At 46.6% G+C, this 19,182-nt stretch overlaps 1 protein-coding gene and 1 long non-coding RNA gene across 11 annotated transcripts in view; one reads left to right on the plus strand and one right to left on the minus strand.

Annotated features, from left to right (window-relative positions):
• LOC119851538 overlaps nucleotides 1-19,182 on the plus strand; it is a 47,153-nt gene that overhangs the window by 13,764 nt on the left and 14,207 nt on the right. The window lies entirely within an intron of this gene.
• The window catches only part of LOC119851537 (KAT8 regulatory NSL complex subunit 1-like), a 153,253-nt gene continuing 145,646 nt past the window's right edge, over nucleotides 11,576-19,182 (minus strand). For 8 of the 10 annotated variants that reach the window (XM_038391547.2, XM_038391546.2, XM_043509824.1 and 5 more), the window contains 2 exons: nucleotides 16,116-16,341; nucleotides 11,576-14,029 (listed from right to left, as the gene is read on the minus strand). In XM_038391547.2, the coding sequence (XP_038247475.1) occupies nucleotides 13,742-14,029; nucleotides 16,116-16,341 (514 nt within the window). In that variant the 3' untranslated portion in view covers nucleotides 11,576-13,741. Of the gene's footprint in view, nucleotides 14,030-16,115; nucleotides 16,342-17,924; nucleotides 18,108-19,182 lie in introns of those variants that run through there. The other 2 variants (XM_038391539.2, XM_043509823.1) reach the window with 2 other exon arrangements.

Consider the following 19,182-nt stretch of genomic DNA (forward strand, 5'->3'; position numbering starts at 1 on the left):
TACCCCATGGCTTGGCTGGGGGTCGGGAGCCGGGACCAGCCTGGGGCCGGTGATCAGCCTAGCCCTGGGGGTCTGGCAGTGGGACCACCCAGCCCTGGGGATAGATGCAATTATGCCAGGGGGACTTGGGTTGGAGAGGGTGGTTTCTTCCCTGATCTACGGTCTCTTTTATCCTGCTGCCCATCACCATGGTATCTGAGTTCCTTACACATAAAGTCAATAGCAAAGACCCTCGCAGACGTCCTAGCGCCTCAGGCATGGATCCCTTTTCAGGGTCAAATCTTTACTTTGGATAAGGTTTTTTCCCTTTCTTTTGGTTTGTGAGGGTTTAAGAATACCCTCTTTTCACTTCTCTTTTCCAGTCTCTCGTCATCATTATCTCTTTTCCTTCCATCTCTACCCATCTCGCTGCTCTGTACTCTGTTTCTACCTCATTCCACTTGCTCTTCTGTGGGGTAGGTCAACAGTGCTAGTGAAGGTGTAGTTGTAGCACAACTAGGCATACCTGTGCTAGTTTTAATCTAGCTCGGGTAACAATAGAGTTGCTGGATTGGCACGGGTTAGCAACCAGAATGCATACCCTGGCACCCTGGTTAGGGTAGTCCATGGTGAAGCCTGCCTGTTCCCCCATGTCTGCATTACAATCTATGTCTACCCTTACTACAATCACACCTTCACTTGCAGTGTAGACATACTTGTGGAGCACAGGCCAGAGCGTGGGTTCTGCTCACTTCCAATGGCAAGTGAGACAGTCCTGAGTTTAGATGGCACAAAATGTAAGAGCCATGGAAATATCATGCAGATGACAGATTCCATTAGATATAGTAAATGATCTTTGTTGTTGTTGGACCCTATTTTGTACAAACCATCCAAAATGTCACATCCGACCTGTACGAATCCAGCCCATTTTAGCTGACAACTCTACCATTATCAATCATGCATCAATTAGAAGTAACGGAAGAGGAGAAGGACCTTGGAGTATTGGTTGATCATTTGATGACCTGTGAGCCACCAATGTGATATGGCTGTGAAAAAAGCTAATGCAGTTTTGGGATGCATCAGGAGAGGCATTTCCAGTAGGATAAGGAGGTTTTAGTACCATATACAAGGCACTGGTGAGACCTCACCTAGAATACTGTGTGCAGTTCTGGTCTCCCATGTTTAAAACGGATGAAATTCAAACTGGAGCAGGTACAGAGAAGGGCTACCAGGATGGTCTGAGGAATGGAAAAACTTGTCTTATGAAAGGAGACTTAAGGAGCTTGGGCTTGTTTAGCCTAACTAAAAGAAGGTTGAGGGGAGATATGATTGCTCTCTATAAATATATCAGAGGGATAATACAGGAGAGGGAGAGGAATTATTTCAGCTCAGCACCAATGTGGACACAAGAACAAATGGGTAATAAACTGGCCACCAGGAAGTTTAGACTTGAAATTAAACAAAGGTTTTCTAACCATCAGAGGAGTGACGTTTGGAATAGCCTTCCAAGGGAAGCAGTGGGGGCAGAAGATCTATCTGTTTTAAGATTCTACTCGATAAGTTTATGGAGGAGATGGTATGAAGGGGATAATGGGATTTTGGTAAGTAATTGATCTTTAAATATTCAGGGTAATAGGACTAATCCCCTGAGATGGGATATTAGATGGATGGATCTGAGTTACCAGGAAAGAATTTTCTGTAGTATCTGGCTGGTGAATCTTGCCCATATGCTCAGGGTTTAGCTGATTGCCATATTTGGGGTCGGGAAGGAATTTTCCTCCAGGGCAGATTGGAGAGGCCCTGGAGGTTTTTTTGCCTTCCTCTGTAGCATGGGGCCTGGGTGACTTGAGGGAGGCTTCTCTGCTCCTTGAAGTCTTTAAACCATGATTTAAGGACTTCAGTAGCTCAGACATGGGTGAGGTTTTTTTGTAGGAGTGGGGTGGGTGAGATTCTGTGGCCTGTGCTGTGCAGGAGGTCGGACTAGATGATCCAGAATGGTCCCTTCTGACCTTAGTATCTATGACAGTGAGTGGCCTGTTTTTTCTTCTTCGTGTGCTTGCTACATGTCAATTCCAGTTAGGTGACTCCCAAGCCTTACCTCAGGAAGTGGGGTCGGAGTTAGGAATCACAGACTGGAGCTCTGCTCTGCTGAAAACTGCGTCATCTCTAGTGTGCTGGGTAATGGCACAGTGAGCGTCGAACATGCGCACGAGGACGACGTTTGCCGTCCCCCCTGCAGATCTCTTGAATTGGCACCTGGGCCAGGAACACCATCAAGGAGGCCTGCGCCCTTGTGGAAATGCGCCTTGAGAGTGCAGGGCTGGAATGTTGGCTAGTTCGTAGGAGGTGCGGATGCAGGAGTTGATCCACGATGAGATCTTCTGCAGTGAAACCGGAAGACCTTGCATACGGTCTGCCACCGCCACGAACAGCTGGTTCAACTTTCTGAACAGCTTCGTGCGCTTGATGTAAAATGCAAGCACCTGTTGAACGTCCAGTGAGTAGAGTCTTTGTTCCCGGCTGCTTGCATGAGGTTTAGGGTGAAAAACAGGCAGGAAAATGTCCTGGTTGTGAAACGGGAAATGGTGTGAATGACATCTGTCCGGATGGACCACTCGTGGTTGCGGAAGGATCTGCTGAGGTAGTCCGCCAGCTTGTTCTGTGAACCTGAGAGGTACATCACCTGCAGGTGAATGGAATGGGCTATGCAGAGCTCCCTCAGCTGGAGGGCTTCCCGACATAGGGGAGAGGAAGGGGCCCTGCCCTGCTTGTTTATATAAAATATTGCAGTTGTGTTGTCCATCATGACTCCCACACACTGACCCTGCAGGTGAGCCTGGAAGGTTTGGCATGCTAGTCGTACAGCCCTCAACTCCTTGATGTTGATTCAGAGCAAGAGCTCGTCCTGAGACCAGAGACCCTGCATCTGAAGGTCCCCCAGGTGCACGCCCCACCCCAGCGCTGACACGTCCGTTACCAGGGACAGGGAGGGCTGGGGCCTGTGGAAAGGGACTCCCTTGCACACATCTTGCAGGTTGAGCCACCAGCCGAGGGACTAGAGGACCTGCACCAGAAGGCTGACCACTAAGTCCAGACTGTCACACCCCGGGCAATAAGCTTATGTGAGACAAGCTTGGAGAGGTCTGAGACGCATCCTGGCATGCTGAACCATGTATGTGCAAGATGCCATATGACTGAGAAGCCTCAGGCAGCCCCGTGCTATGGTGGTGGGGTACCGTCTGAGGCCTTTTATGATCTCCAACATTGTTTGGAAGAAGGCCTCCGGCAGGAATGCCCTGGCCTGACCCGAGTCCAGCACTGCCCCGATAAACTATCCTTTGAGTTTAACAACTTGCTCTTGTTAAGGAGAAGGCCCAGCCAGGTCAAAGGTGAATCTCACAAAGTGGATCTGTGCATCTACCTGATCCCTGGAGCGGCCCTGAAGCAGCCAGTCATAGAGGTACAGGTATATCTGCACCTGCCTTCGACAGAGGAAGACTGCTACAATCAACATGCACTTGCTGAATACGTGGGAGGGGGCTGTTGACAGGCTGAAGGGAAGGACTGTGAATTGATAATGGTTGTGGTTGACCACAAACTTGAGGAACCGTCCGTGAACAGGGTGTATGGATATGTGGAAGTACTCATCCTTGAGGTCGAGGGCAGCGTACCAGGAGACCATGCAGAACTTCAAAATTTCTCATTAATACGTTGAGTTCTCACAGGTCTAGAATGGATCTGAGACCCCCTTCTCCCCCCCTTGGCTTTGGGGATTAGGAAATAACGGGAGTAGAATCCCTTGCCCCTTAGCTCCTGAGGAACCTCTTCCACTGCTCCTGCGGTGAGGAGAGTCTGCACTGCTTGTGCAAGGAGATGCTCAGGAGAAGGGTCCCTGAAGAGGGACAGGGAAGGGGGGGAGGAGCAAAATTGGAGAGAATATCCCACTTCTACTGTGCAAAGAACCCAGTGGTCTGTTGTTATTTGGGACCAAGCATGGTAGAAGTGGGATAAATGATTCAGGAAGCAGGGGCGAGGATCCGGTCCAGTGGCTGGTATGTGGTCCCCGAGCACACCTTCAAAAAGCCTGCTTAGAGCCTGAGGAGGTGCATGCCTGACCCCAGTTAGATGAGGGCTGGGACGTCTTGCACCTGCCGTTCCTACCACACTTCATAGAGTAGTCCTGTCTAGGGCATGGCTGGTAGGGGCATTGTGAGGGCTGAGGTTTAAAGCGTTTCCCCTGAGTGGCCAGGGTATGCATCCCTAGCGACTTCAGTGTAGCCCTAGAGTCTTTAAGGCTATGCAGCCTGGAGTCAGTTTGCTCTGCAAACAGGCCCACCCCATCAAATAGCAGGTCCTGGAGGGTCTGTTGCACCTCAGGTGGCAGCCCCAAGGCCTGGAGCCATAAGCTATGCCTCATGGTGATGTCAGAGGACAGGGTGTACGCCACCACGTCTGCAGCATCCAGTGAGGCCTGTAATGAGGTCCGTACCACTGCCTTGCCCACCTCAACAATAACCCCTAACTCCTCCCTGGACTCGGCGGGTACCAGAACCCTGAATTTTAGCATGGAGTTCCAGGAGTTGAAGCTGTACCTGCTTGGGATTACCTGGGGTGGTTGGCAATCCTGAGTTTCAAACCCCTGGTAGAGTAGACCTTGCATCCCAAAAGGTCCAGCCGCGTGGACTCCTTTGATTTAGGGGTAGGACCCTGCTGCCCCTGCCTCTCTCATTTGTTCACCATAGGCAACACCAATGAGCAGGGCTGTGGGTGGGTGTAGAGGTATGCATACCCCTTAGATGGGACGAAGTATTTCCTTCTCCACAACCTTTGCTGTGGGAGGGATGGAGGCCGGGGTCTGCCCTAGGGTCCTTGTGTTGGCCTGGATGGTTTTACAGAGGGGTCGTCGTCTTTGGCTGTCCCTCGATGTGAGGATGATGTCTTCCAAGGGGGTTCACTGGTGAGTTTTTAAGTGGCTGAGGAGCCCAATTCTTGCCCTGCAGATTTTCTCACAGAAATGACAGATGTAATCTTGGAGGAAACATAGTTGTTGGCTGGAGTGTTGTGCCCTTTCTTTCCTCCGTTGTCGCTTCTCTGTCTCATGAGCACATCTGTGCTCCTCTAAGTGAGGTGTGGCTTGGTGTATGATGTGATGCCACTGCGTTCTGTTCCGTGCTAAGTCCTCCCACTTTGGTGGGTTGATGCCTCCCTTTTTAAGATGTACTTTCAATATGTCTTCGAAACGCTTCTGCTGCCCTCTGCGAGCCATTCTTCTCTGACTTAACTGAGAGAAGAGTACTTGCTTCTGGAGGCGAGTGTCAGGCATACATACATAGTGGCCAGCCCAGCGGAGTTTGTATTTCATGACCCGCGCTTCTATACTGCTGATGTTAGTGCGTCGGTCATTCCAGCTGATTCTGAGAATCCTCCTGAGGCAGTGCTGCTGGAACCACTCCAGTCCCTTGAGATGTCTCACACCCATAGAGAAGGGTGGGGATGACAACTACCTTGTAAACCAAGATTTTAGTACCTATTTGTAGATCCCTATCATTGAATATTCGTTTGAGTAGTTTTCCAAAAGATGTGCTGGCACAACAGATCCTGTGTTCAATTTCTGTGTCAATGTTGGCTGTTTGAGAGAGGTGGCTGCCAAGGTACGGAAAATGGTCCACATTTTCCAGGGGTTCTTCACTGATGGTGATTTGTAGAGTACAAAGAGTAGTTTGTGCAAGTGAGGGCTGGTAGAGTACCTTGGTTTTCCCAATGTTGAGGGAGACACCCAGGCTGTGATAGACATCTGCAAAAAGATTTAGGGTGCTTTGCAGGTCGGCCTCTGTGTGCGCAAGAATGACAGTTATCTGCATACTGATGGTCAGTGATGCCAATTCTCGTGATCTTAGATTTTGTTTGGAGATGTCAAAGATCGAGGAGTTGGCCATCCATACGATACTCAATCCCGATTCCATTAGGAAGGCAGTTGTGAATGAGAATCAGGATCACAGCAAGGTGAATAGAGAATAGAATAGAGCAATGACATAGCCCTGCTTGACAACAGTGCGAATGGTGTGGTATCTGAACCACTGCACAGGTGGCAGTCATCCCATCATGGAGTAGTCTGATGATGGAAATGAATTTCTATGGACAGCCAAGCCTACACAGCACCCTCCATAGGGCATCACGAAGGCCTTGGTTAGGTTGATGAATGCCATGAACAGTTCCCCATGTTGCTCTCTGTATAATGAGGGGTAGAGCCACCCTTGATGGGCCTTCTGGGACCAAGATGTTTACCATGGGATCCTTCAGCTCTACCACCTCCTCGGCCTGAAGACCCATGTTGCGCGCCACTCTGCGCAGCAGGTCCTGGTGGGCGCAGTTATTTGTGGGGGGCTGCTCTGAGGTGGAAGTCCCTGCTACTGGGGAGAATGCTGAGGATGCCAATGGAGGTAAAGGATCCTGATGGCCCTCCTGAACCACTGGGTCCGATTGCCCCGCCTCCACTGTGGTAGTTGGGGGTTGGCTCCAAGGGAGGTAGGGCGGCCGGTGTCACCTTGGCATCCTTAGGGGTGGGGCAACTGGCTGATGCTGCCGGCACCCGCAGCTTGGACACCATGGGAGCCCTTGGATGGGGCACCCTGGGCCTGATGGTATGCCCAAGGGATCCAGAATGACCACTGTGCAGGCCATGGCCCTGCACCCACATCTGGCCGCCTCTGACCTGACCTGTGCTGACTCCGTTTGGAGTGCCGGGCCTCCTCTTCAGAGTCCGAAGACGAAGACTGGGACCATGAAGGCCAACATGGTGCTGAGCGGAGCTGGGCTGGAGTGTAGTGCTGTGATCTGGAGTGGTGCCATGAAATGGACTGGCATTGAGATATCAAGTGGTGCTGTGATGAGCAGTGCCGGGAGCGGGACCTCTGCCATGTTGGGGACCAGTTCCTCAGCGGAGAGCAGTGCTGAGACTGGGAATGGCGCTGCGAGTCCGACTTGCACCGCGAGCTAGAGTGGCAGTAGGACTCCTCGTGGCGGGGTCTTCTTGCCAGAGCCAGGGACTAGTGCTGGGAAGATGCGGTTGGACGCATCAACTACGTGGGCTTGTCTCAAGACGGTGCCGTGCACTGCGGTGCTGGAGGCTTTTCTCAAGCGGTCAGGAACCATATTGCTGTCATGGCGATTAAGTCCCTCGTGGTCTCGAAGGTGTCCAGGGTGGATGGCAGGTCCACATTCCCCACCACCTGGCTCGGAGAGTCTTAAGAGCACCGGACTCAACAGCCCTCCCTTGCGGGGCCAAAGTAGACAGTGCTGGCTCCTGAACCTTTGGCGCTGAGTGCTCCTCTGTAGGATGCACCCCAGTGATGACTTCCAGGTGGCAGACCTCAGTGTAGGGGGTTGGTCCCTGTCCTGTTTCCTTCTAGTGCCGCTGCTGTAGCACTGGGGAGCGAGACTGGTGCTGTGCAGTCTCCACCGACTTCGGTGCCTGGGAGCAACGGTGCTGAGGATCTCTGTGCCCATAGTCCTTCCTCGGCACCGCTTCTCTTACCGAGGACAGAGCGCTCCGCATAGAAGAACTTGGCATCAGATCCTGCCATGCTGAGGTGGGCTGAGGTCTCAGAGCCGCCTCCATGAGGAGCTGTTTTAAACGAAAGTCCTGCTCCTTTCTAGTTCTGGGATGGAACCTATTGCAAATCTTGCACCGGTCTGTCTGGTGTGCTTCCCATAGACACTTGAGGCAAGAGTCATGGAGGTTGCCCGTTGGCATGGGCTTGTGGCAAGACTTGCAGGGTTTAAATCCTTGGGATTGAGGCATGCTCGAGTCCCAAGGGGGAACAGGAAAGTTGGGGTGGGGAAGGTGGGGAACTCCCCCCCCCGACTGCTATACACTAAGATTTAAGTAACTATAAGCTATAAATTATTAAAGCTATGAAAACTATGTACGAGCTATAGAAGAACTAGGGGAGCACTTGCGAAAGCAAGCCACCGCAGTTCCAACGACTGTCACAGGTGGTAAGAAGAAACTGGGGAGGCGCCGGGTCGGCAGGGTCATATATTGAGTGCCATGGAACTCCAGAGGGCTCCACAGCCAACTTGACCGGTGCTGCTAGGGAAAAAACTTTCCGACTGTGAATCATGTGCGTGCACGCCTAACTGGAATCAACATGAGCAAACACTCGAAGAAGGTTCTTTACCAGGTGCACATTATTTTCCATCATATGAATTACTAAGGGGAGAATAGGATTCAGTCTCCTGCAACACAATCGGCAGGCTCCCTGCTTATCAGCCCCTCCTTCTGGCATGGAGGGACTGAATTCCATGCGGATTTTTGCCAGTAGCAGCCTGTTGTGATTAGACCTGCCACTGGTTCTTGACCAATAACAATTATTAGGAATCAGCCGTGGTGAAGTGAAAGCAGCTATTCACACACACACACACACACACACACATCAGAATTTAAGAAATGTAGAAAATTGATAAGGGAAGCAAAAGGAGAAATCTGTAGCCAGTGAGTTAAGGTCAATAAGGAGGATGGGTATTTTAGGAACAAAAAGAATCTTAATGGTATTGGACCATTACTAGATGGGAATGGTGGAATTGTTAATAATGCAGATAAAAGGTAGAGGTGTTAAATATATGTTCTGTATTTGGGAAAATCTAGATTATATAATCATATCACATGATGAAACACTTTCTATTCCATAACTCTCATGAGGATGTTAAAAAGCAGGTGCTAAAGTTAGACATTTTTAAAATCAGCAAGATCCACTCAACTTGCATCTGAATTTTTAAAGAGCTGGTCCATAATATTGATTTTGAAAAAAGCCTTGGAACATGGGGGAAGTTCCAGAGACTGGAAGAAAGTAAAAAAAAAAAAAATGAATGGCTGATATATAGGAACAAAGGACTAGACTGAACCTCCTTGGTCATGGAGTCCAGTCCCATGCTACCACAAGCAACCATCTCAAATAACCCCATTCATAAAGTTCTATCTTAAAAATTTGGAGATGATACAGAGATTGGGGAATGGGGTAAATCTAATTAGCTTTTATCAATAATGATTTTGTTTTCTTCCAGGCCATTCATAAAAATGTTAAATAGCGTGGGGCCAATAATCCATCTAAAAACTAAAAAAATAGAAGGGTAATATAATTAATACCAGACAACATGGGTTTATAGAAAGTAGATCCTGTCGAACGAACTATCTTTTTGATGACATTAAAAGTTTGGGTAAAAAAATATATTTAGACTGTTATAAGTCATTTGACTCAGTACTACAGAACATTTTGACTGAGAAACTAGAACTATATAGAATCAACATGGCACACATTAAATGGATGCAATTGACTGATAGGTCTCAAAATGTAATTGTAAATAGGGAATCATGAAGCAGGTGTTTTTCTAATACGATTCTGCAGGAATCAGGTTTTGGCTCTATGCTATTTAATATTTTTATCAATAACCTGAAAGAAAACAATCATTACTGATAAAATTTGCAGATGACACAAATATTGAGAGAGTGATAATGAAGAGGACTGGTTATTAATACAGATTGTTTTGGATCACTTGGTAAGATGGGGGAGCAAACAACATGCGTTTTAGTATGGCCAAATATAAACACATACATCTGGGGACAAAGAATGTAGGGCAAACTTACAGCCCAGGAAGTCTACCCTGGGAAGCAGAGCAGCAGTCGTGTTAGTCTGTATTCGCAAAAAGAAAAGGAGTACTTGTGGCACCTTAGAGACTAACAAATTTATTAGAGCATAAGCTTTCGTGAGCTACAGCTCACTTCATGGGAAGCAGTGACTCTGAAAAGGACTTGGGGTAATCAGCTAAACATGAGGTCCTAGTGCAACCTTGTGGCCAAAAGGGCTAATGTGATCCTTGGAATTTCAGAGAAACATTGAGTAGGAGTTTCTATTACCTGTTTTTGGCAAAAGTGTGACTGCTTCTGGAATACTATGTCTTGTTCTGGTGTACACCGTTCAAGAAGGATGTTGATAAATTGGAGACAGTTCAGAGAAGAACCATGAGTATGAGTAAAGGATTAGAACACATACCTTATAGTGATAGACTCAAGGAGCTCAAGTCTATTTATCTTATAAAAATGCTTAAGGGGTGACTTGATCTCAACCTACGAGTACCTACAGGGAAAAGAGAAATATAATAAAGGGCTCTTCCATTTAGCAAAGATATAACAAGATCCAGTGCATGGAAATTGAATCCAGACAAATTCAGATTAGAAATAAGGTGGAAATGTTTTAACTGTGAGAGTTAAATTAACCTTTGGAACAGTTTATCAAGGGTGATGGCGGATTCTCCATCTCTGGAAATTGATAAAATCAAAGTTGGATGCTTTTCTAACAAAGATCTACACTAGTTCAAACAGGAATTAATTCAGAGAAGTCCTATGGCTTGTGTTATACAGGTGATCAGACTTGATAATTGCAATGGTCCCTTATGGCTTTATAATCTATTAATAAAGGTCACATAGTTACTATAGGCTAAGGAAGGGGAAATGGTCAGAACTCATTCCTCACAAAATCGCACTGTGGATCTCTCTCTAAGTGGTGGGAATTCCTTCCTGCTCAGCGATACAGACCTTAACTGAAATCTAGTAACTTGAAATCGTGTGTATAACCTGTACGGAGATTATCACTTCATGACATTAGGTCACAGGCTAAATCTGAATCTTTTGCAATTTAACAGAAATGACCTTTCCTATGACATGGTCCAACCACCTGTTTCTAATGGTCTAGACCAGTGGTTATTAAACTGGGGTTCTTCAGAGGGTCCACAAGTCAACAGGGCCATTGGCCCCACTGAACAACTCCTCCACCCTCCCTCCCAGTGCCTCCTGTATGCCGTGGAACAGTTTATCAGCAGAGTGCAGGAGGCACTGGGAGGGAGGAGGAGGAGTGGGAACGGGGCACGCTCGGGGGAGGTGGGGCAGGGGTGGAGCAAGGGTAGGGCCTTGGGAGAAGAGGTGTAGTAGGGGCGGGGCTTGGGGCTGAGCACCCCCGGGGAAAATTAGAAACCAGCTTGGGGATCTGCGAAAAATTTTAAATCAAAATGGGGGTCCTCGGGTTGCTAAAGTTTGAGAACCGCTGGTCTAGAGGAAGCTTGAGTCTAACCAGCTACACACATAAAATGGCCAAATGACAGTATACATAGGTGTATGTACAGCTTGATTTTAGCAATCACTAACAATGAACAAGAGCATTTCTCCTCTACCAAGGTCACCATAAAAAGGAAAAGTCTTCTCTCTCCTGTCCACAGTTTTGGACTAGGAGTCCCTAAAAAACCTCTCTCTTGATTGCACCAGCCATCCAAGTATGCTATTCTCATACTAAAAGAGAATCCCTTATTTTGATCAATAGGGCAGGAATGTGACAGGAAGTAGTTGTCTTCATTGCTACCATCTAGTTAATCTCAGACAGGGCAGAGCAACGAGGGACCTTCCTCTATTTGACAAAGGAAGTCATTCTTAACTCAGATTCTGTGCTCACAATGACTGTGTAGGATCAGGTAATCGGATACCATAATATTCAGAGAACAAAGAAGGATGCATACATTTGCAGGAAAAAAGCAAGACTTGGCCAATAGATTGCTAGAAACCTCAAGTTTTATTTTGCCTTCATAACCATAGCATTTAGTCAAATTTGCTTTGAAGTCATTATTGTGAAGCATGTTTCCAAACAGATTTTGCCCCTTTAAACAGTCCCAGAGTTAGTTTGTTAATATGTTTCTTCATCCACAAAACATCCATCCACTCAAAATAACACAAAAATAAAAATGCCAAAGACAGGGAGAAAAGTACATATAAAGCAATTACACAAAAGATGACAGTCTGTGGGAGAACTCTTAATGTTTCTGTGCTTGTTGCTTATAATCAACTTATTAAAAAACGTGAATCTGACAGGATGGATTGTAGGTTTCTTGGAATTTCACATTTTCAAATCACTCAAAAGAAGGGGACAAAATGTGTGAAAGGGGAATTGGGTTTAAATGTGACAATGTTTCCCCAGAGGCTTCCTTAGCCATCCCTCTTCTCATTGCCTTTATTTCATTCTGCTGCTTTTCTGGAACGAAGTGAGTTACTGCCACTCTTTACCCATTACAGCAGCTATGGAGACTCCATCAGATCTCAGTGACCTGCACACTAGATGTGGGATAGGCTATAACTGCATTGTTAAATGCAAGGCCAGTTATACTTGGTGCAGCTGGTAGGTGGTGGCACTGCCTTTTAAACAGGTTACTGTTTACTCATCCAAGTTTACCCTCCAAAATTTCAGTATGGTAGCCCTTCTATTTGACTGCTATTTTATTTAATACTTTTATTACAGAACCATTCAGAGGCCCTAATCAGGATGAGGATCCCATTGTACATACATACAGTCCCTGCTTTATTCATTGCTTTCCTATATATTTCCCCTGAATGTCCCAGCTCAGGAGAGGAGAGAATACCTGCAAGAACACCACTGGAAACTCAGAAGAGCAATGATGTCCAGCTATCCAGGAATAATGTAGAAATACTGTCCTTATAGACAATTTAAAATGGCAGCACAACGAGTAAACTATTTGTCAAACTGGTTCATTAAAAAAAGTGGGCTAAATGTTTAGTTCCATTAGTCCTGGGATGTAAACATACCATCTGCAAAGGGCAGAGATTCAAAGTGGGAAAGTAAAAAGGAGGATGCATGTCAAAGTTGAACATGTTACCACTGTGTTACCGTAAAACATTTCCAAGCCCTCTTTCCAAATGTTGGTATTAAAATGTACAACATGTTCTGGAAGGGCAGCTTTCTGATCCACCGTTTTTCAGAAGGGCTCCCCAAAAATGGCTCAACACCCTTCCTACCCTCTGATAGTTGGGAGCTGTGCCCCCATTGTACAATGAATCTATGGTATTTTCTTTCCCCCGTAGTTTTGCTTTACAGGGGCTTGCCAGCTAAGATCCATGATAGAGAAAAATTGAGAAAAAGCTGTGAACAAGTTAGAGATTGATCTCCATCCATCCTGTCAGTTTCATTACAGGGAGAATATACACTAAATAAATGAAAACATCCACAGCATGAAAATGATTTGTAGTTTATTTGAAAACAATTGATACATCATTTGTGCAAGGCCAAGGGAACCTGCTTTTCACATACTCTCAAGAATGGATTTGCTTTCATAGCTGCATTTAAAAATAAAAGCCATGCAGCACTGTTAGACTTCCCCATACCTTTTCAGATGTTTATCAGTTGATCTTTTGGAAAGCTGTTCCTATTCCTGCTCCACCATGATACACTAGACAAAAAGCCACTGAAGACTGGATGTGCAGCCACGGGGCACCCTTTCAAGATACAGATGTTTGAATATCAAACAATTAAAGTTAGAACAGCCAATTCGTTTCCTCTCTATTGTTTGATTTTTTTTTTTTCTTTTTTAAAACCCACCATCTCTCTCTGCATTATCCTGGGCTGCTGCAACTGTCGCAGCACCTAACCTTCTTGCCAGCAGGGCAATTGATCCCTTTTCTCCAGAGTAAACCAGAAGTTTTTTTTCCTGGACAGCACGGTCCTCTCAGAGGTCCAGCACCTTATTTCTGCAGTGTGCCCAACCCTTCCCAATCTGGGGACGTGGGAGCCCAAAATCTGCTGCTGAACCTAGGTCTCATGGATGGCAGCACCATTCACTGCCAGTGCTCCTCTGAACAAGCTCATCAGCCAAGCTTTTGATTCTGAAATAAAGTATGTGCCTAACATAACACATCACATAAATCAGGTGTTCATCTGTTGTTGAACAGCCTTCCTGGGAAGCACTGCTGGTCTGTGAACACCTCCAAGCTTCTGTTGCCCTCTGTTTGCAGGTCCATGAACACATCTGAAACACGTGGCTCCCTGGAGTTAGATATACCAGAGTCTATACTGTTAGTCCTGATACCCTGCTTGTTGCTAGAGACCCACTGTTGAAAGTCTCCTGACTGCTTGCATCCATCTTCACTTGGCTGTTCCAGAAGAGCTTGGTATGCTGTGTCTGAAAGGGGAAATGTACGCGGTTCCCAAGGTTGTACACTCTGTGGGGAACGGGGGGGGGGACGGGGGAAGGATTGGTACAGAAAACCCAGAGTTAGCCAGTTGTAGAACATGACAATATTCATTCCACCCTACAGCCCCAAAGAGACCTCACGCTTCAATTTAAACCTCAAGCTCTTCTCTCTGGAAGAGGGTGCTGAAGTAATGGAGACAGTTTTGATGAGCAATAGAAGTTATGCACCATAGAACTGTGATACGTGAGCTTGCATTTATATTCTTAGCCCCAGCTAATCATTTTTCTGTTGGGATCAAGACTACTACCTTCCTGGCTCCTTACCTCCCTGATCTTTGAGGAAGTTCTTCCACAACTCCAGTGACTTCAAAAGACATTTAAAAAGTGAAGTTAGTGCCTGTACTCAGAACAGGTCTGGCGCAGAAAGCAGCAATGAGATTCTTCAATCTCAAATGCCTGATCTGGAAGGATCATCTCTAAGAGTGAGAGGGGAGTTCAGTCCCTATGGTACACTCAGTCACAGATGCCAACTCCATGGGTGCTCCAACCCTGGAGCACCCACAGGGAAAAAAAAATCGTGGGTGCTCAGCTCCCACTGGCTACAGCTGTTCCCCACCACTGCCAAACAGCACAGCCATCAAACAGATGTTTGGAGGCACGGGGAGGGATTTGGGGGATGGTAGAGAGCAGGAGGGTGGGTGAGGGCCTCAGGGAGGGGGTGGAGCGGGGGCAGGAAGAGGTGGAGTGAGGGTGAGCCCTGGGGGAGTGGGCGGAGCAAGCACAGGGCTTTGGAGCAGGTGAAGCAAGGGCAAGAAGAGGCAGAGCAAAGGCAGGGCCTTGGAGGAAGGGGCAGAGTCTTGGGACAAAGTGGGGGCTAAGCACCCCCAGGGAAAAGGAAAAGTCAGCACCTGTGCACTCAGTCCTTGATCTTTCTACAGAAACTGCTAACAAGAGTGGAGAATCGATGAAGTGGCTTATGGGAAGGATACCTGCTCAATGAGAATGGGCTGTAGGGCCAATCATTTCACAAAGGCCACTTAATTTTGTCAAAGAGGACAATCAATCACTTAGCTTTCAGTCACTATGATGTAGAAAGGATTTAAACTGGTGGCCTAGAGGTGGGATAGCTCTTTATTTCAGTCCCAATCCCTTGACCAACTCTGGAGACACTTAAACTGAGCCAATTCAGTGACAGTGGATCACAAACTAACTCTGATCTTGTGTGTTAAAAAACATCTTAATTTAGCACTAATTTTAGGTTTATTTTAGGTAGCAGAACATGCAGACTGCTGTGTTACAAAGGGACATATGTACTGGAGTATGCTTCAACACTCACATTTATATGAGTATGTATATATAATGTTAGTGTGATGTCATAAATTTAGTGGGACTTCACTGTAGGATCAGGAAGTGATGCTCTGTTTCAAATACAAAGCTTTACAATCTCCAAAGAAATTCTGTGAAGTTCACACAAAACTGAATTCTAGTACCAGCTGTGTAAAGAAGTGGGGCAGATCTGTGGCTAACCATGCTCATCCCTGTGAGTCCCAAAATCATGTCACTCTGTTTGACTGCTACCACTTTGGAGTAGTTTCTTTATAGAGGTCCTCCCGTTCATTTTTTTGGTCTACATTCAAATATGTCTTTTAAACTGAAAATAACTTTAAAGTTTTCCAATATTGTTGTAGCCATGTTGGTCTCACCATATGAGAGACACAAGGTAGATGAGGTAATATCTTTTAGTGGATAACGGTCTGTTGCTTGAAAGAGAGAAGCTTTCGAACTCCACAGGCCTGAAGAACTCCTCACTGGAGCTCAAAAGTTTCTCTTTCAAGTTGGACCAATATAAGATATTACCTCACCCAGTTGTCTCTCTCAACAACTTTTAAAGCAGTTGTGAAGAATTCTCATTCTCAGTGAGTCCAAGATGGAATAAAAGTTTCATGCTCTCAGCCCTGAATATACGTAAGCACAGTGGAAAGGCAGGGAAGAGGGCTTTACAGGAATGTGTCATCTGGAAACTTGTGTGTTTTGAGCTGCTCCTCTCACTTAGTGTTTTAGTATTTTGCCAGTTTAGCAATAAAGAAGCCTCTATAGTAATAAATGTCCCTCACCTGTATTACTGCATTTAATATTTCTGGGGAGAGTCTGGTGTCCTCAGTGCAGGACAGCGGCACTCTAGTCCTGTTCTTTATAGAGAGGGGTTTCAGAATGTTATAAGGCTCAGGGCTGTGAGATCCCATAGAAGGGTGCATACAGAGAAGGTCATTAAGGCAATTAAATCCAGGATCTGGAGATGCTGGCTGAGGTGTCCATCGACCATCTGTTTTGTTGGAGGACCTAAACAAAAACAACAAAGTTATTTAAGGACCAGTGTTGACAACAACAACAAATGGATATAAACTGGCCATCTATAAGTTTTGGCTTGAAATCAGACAAAAGTTTCTAACCAGCAGAGGAGCAAAGTTCTGAAACAGCCTACCTAAAGGAGTAGTAGGGGCAAAAAACCCTAACTTTTGTTTTAAGAGTGAGTTTGCTTATTTTATGGAGGGGATGGAATGATTGGCTAAATGGCATATGGCTCATCCATGACTGCTACTAGCAAATATCTCCATTGGCTAGAGATGGGTCAGTAGAGTGGGAGGGCTCCGAGTTACTACAGAGAATTCTTTCCTAGATGAGTCTTGCCCACATGCTCAGGGTCTAACTGATCTCCATATCTGGGGTCATAGAATATCAGGGTTGGAAGGGACCTCAGGAGGCCATCTAGTCCAACCCCCTGCTCAAAGCAAGACCAATCCCCAACTAAATCATCCCAGCCAGGGCTTTGTCAAGCCTGACCTTAAGAACTTCTAAGGAAGGAGATTCCACCATCTCCCTAGGTAACGCATTACAGCGCTTCACCAGCCTCCTAGTGAAAAAGTTTTTCCTAATATCCAACCTAAACCTTCCCCACTGCAACTTGAGACCATTACTCCTTGTTCTGTCATCTGCTACCACTGAGAACAGTCTAGATCCATCCTCTTTGGAACCCCCTTTCAGGTAGTTGAAGGCAGCTATCAAATCCCCCCTCATTCTTCTCTTCCACAGACTAAACAATCCCAGTTCCCTCAGCCTCTCCTCATAAGTCATGTGTTCCAATCCCCTAATCATTTTTGTTGACTCCGCTGGACTCTTTCCAATTTTTCCACATCCTTCTTGTAGTGTGGGGCCCAAAACTGGACACAGTACTCCAGGTGAGGCCTCACCAAAGTTGAATAGAGGGGAACGATCACGTCCCTTGATCTGCTGGCAATGCCCCTACTTATACAGCCCAAAATGCCATTAGCCTTCTTGGCAACAAGGGCACACTGTTGACTCATCTCCAGCTTCTCGTCCACTGTAACTCCTAGGTCCTTTTCTGCAGAACTGCTGCCTAGCCATTTGGTCCCTAGTCTGTAGTGGTGCATGGGATTCTTCCGTCCTAAGTGCAGGACTCTGCACTTGTCCTTGTTATGAACCTCATCAGCTATCTTTTGGCCCAGTCCTCCAATTCGTCTAGGTCACTCTGGACCCTATCCCTACCCTCCAACATATCTACCTCTCCCCTCAGTTTAGTGTCATCCACGAACTTGCTGAGGGTGCAATTCATCCCATTATTGAGATCATTAATGAAGATGCTGAACAAAACTGACCCCAGGACTGACCCCTGGGGCACTCTGCTTTATATCGGCTGCCAACTAGACATCGAGCTGTTGATCACTACCTGTTGAGCCTGACGATCTAGCCAGCTCTCTCTTTGCCTTATAGTCCATTCATCCAATCCATACTTTTTTTTAGCTTGCTGGCAAGAATTCTGTGGAAGACTGTATCAAAATCTTTGCTAAAGTCAAGGTATATCATGTCCACCGCTTTCCCCATATCCACAGAGCCAGTCATCTCACTATAGGAGGCAATCACGTTGGTCTGGCATGACTTGCCCTTGTTGAATCCATGTTGACTGTTCCTGATCACCTTCCTCTCCTCCAAGTTCTTCAAAATAGATTTTTTGAGGACCTGCTCCATGATTTTTGCGGGGACTGAGGTGAGGCTGATCGGTCTGTAGTTCCCTTGATTCTCCTTCTTCCCTTTTTTAAAGATGGGCACTACATTAGCCTTTTTCCAATCTCCAGAACCTCCCCCAATAACCACAAGTTTTCAAAGATAATGGCCAATGGCTCTGCAATGACATCAGCCAACTCCCACGGATACACTGCATCCAGCCCCATGGACTTGTGCACGTCCAGCTTTTCTAAATAGTCCTTAACCTGTTCTTTCATGCTGAGAGATGCTCACCTCCTCCCCATACTGTGCTGCCCAGTAGAGTAGTCTGGGATCTGACCTGGTTTGTGAATACTGAGGCCAAAGAAGCATCAAGTACTTCAGCTTTTTCCACATCATCCATCACTAGGTTGCCTCCTTCATTCAGTAAAAGGGTCCCACACTTTCCCTGACCTCCTTCTTGTTGCTAACATACCTATAGAAACCCTTCTTGTTACTCTTCACATCCCTTGCTAGCTGCAACTCCAGTTGTGCTTTGGCCTCAATAAGGCTTCTTTAAAATAAAGCCAGCTCTCCTGGACTCCTTTCCCACTCATATTAGCCTCCCAGGGGATCCTGCCCATCAGTTCCCTGAGTCTGCTTTTCCGAAGTCCAGGGTCTGTAGTCTGCTGTTCTCCTTTCTTCCTTTTGTCAGGATCCCGAATTCGACCATCTCAGGGATAACTGCTGCCCAGGTTGCCACCACGTCTACTTCCCTTACTTCTTCCCTGTTTGTGAGCAGCAGGTCAAGAGAAGCATGGCCCTTAGTTGGCTCTGGTTGTCCCCAACATTCTCCAAAACCTTCCTGGATTGTCTGTGCACTGCTGTATTGCTCTCCCAGCAGATGTCAGGGTGATTGAAGTCCCCCATAAGAACCAGGGCCTGTGATCTGGAAACTTCTGTTAGTTGTCCGAAGAAAGCCTTGTCTATCTCATCCTCCTGGTCTGGTGGTCTGCAGCAGATGCCCACCACAACATCATCCTTGTTGCTCTCGCCTCTAAACTTAACCCAAAGACTCCTCAACAGGCTTTTCTCCAGTTTCATACTGGAGCTCTGAGCAATCATACTGCTCTCTTACATACAGTGCAACTCCTCCACCAGGTCATTTCCTGGTTCAAACTA

Source organism: Dermochelys coriacea, chromosome 2 (genome assembly GCF_009764565.3).
Source record: "Dermochelys coriacea isolate rDerCor1 chromosome 2, rDerCor1.pri.v4, whole genome shotgun sequence".
Classification (NCBI taxonomy): Eukaryota; Metazoa; Chordata; order Testudines; family Dermochelyidae; genus Dermochelys; species Dermochelys coriacea.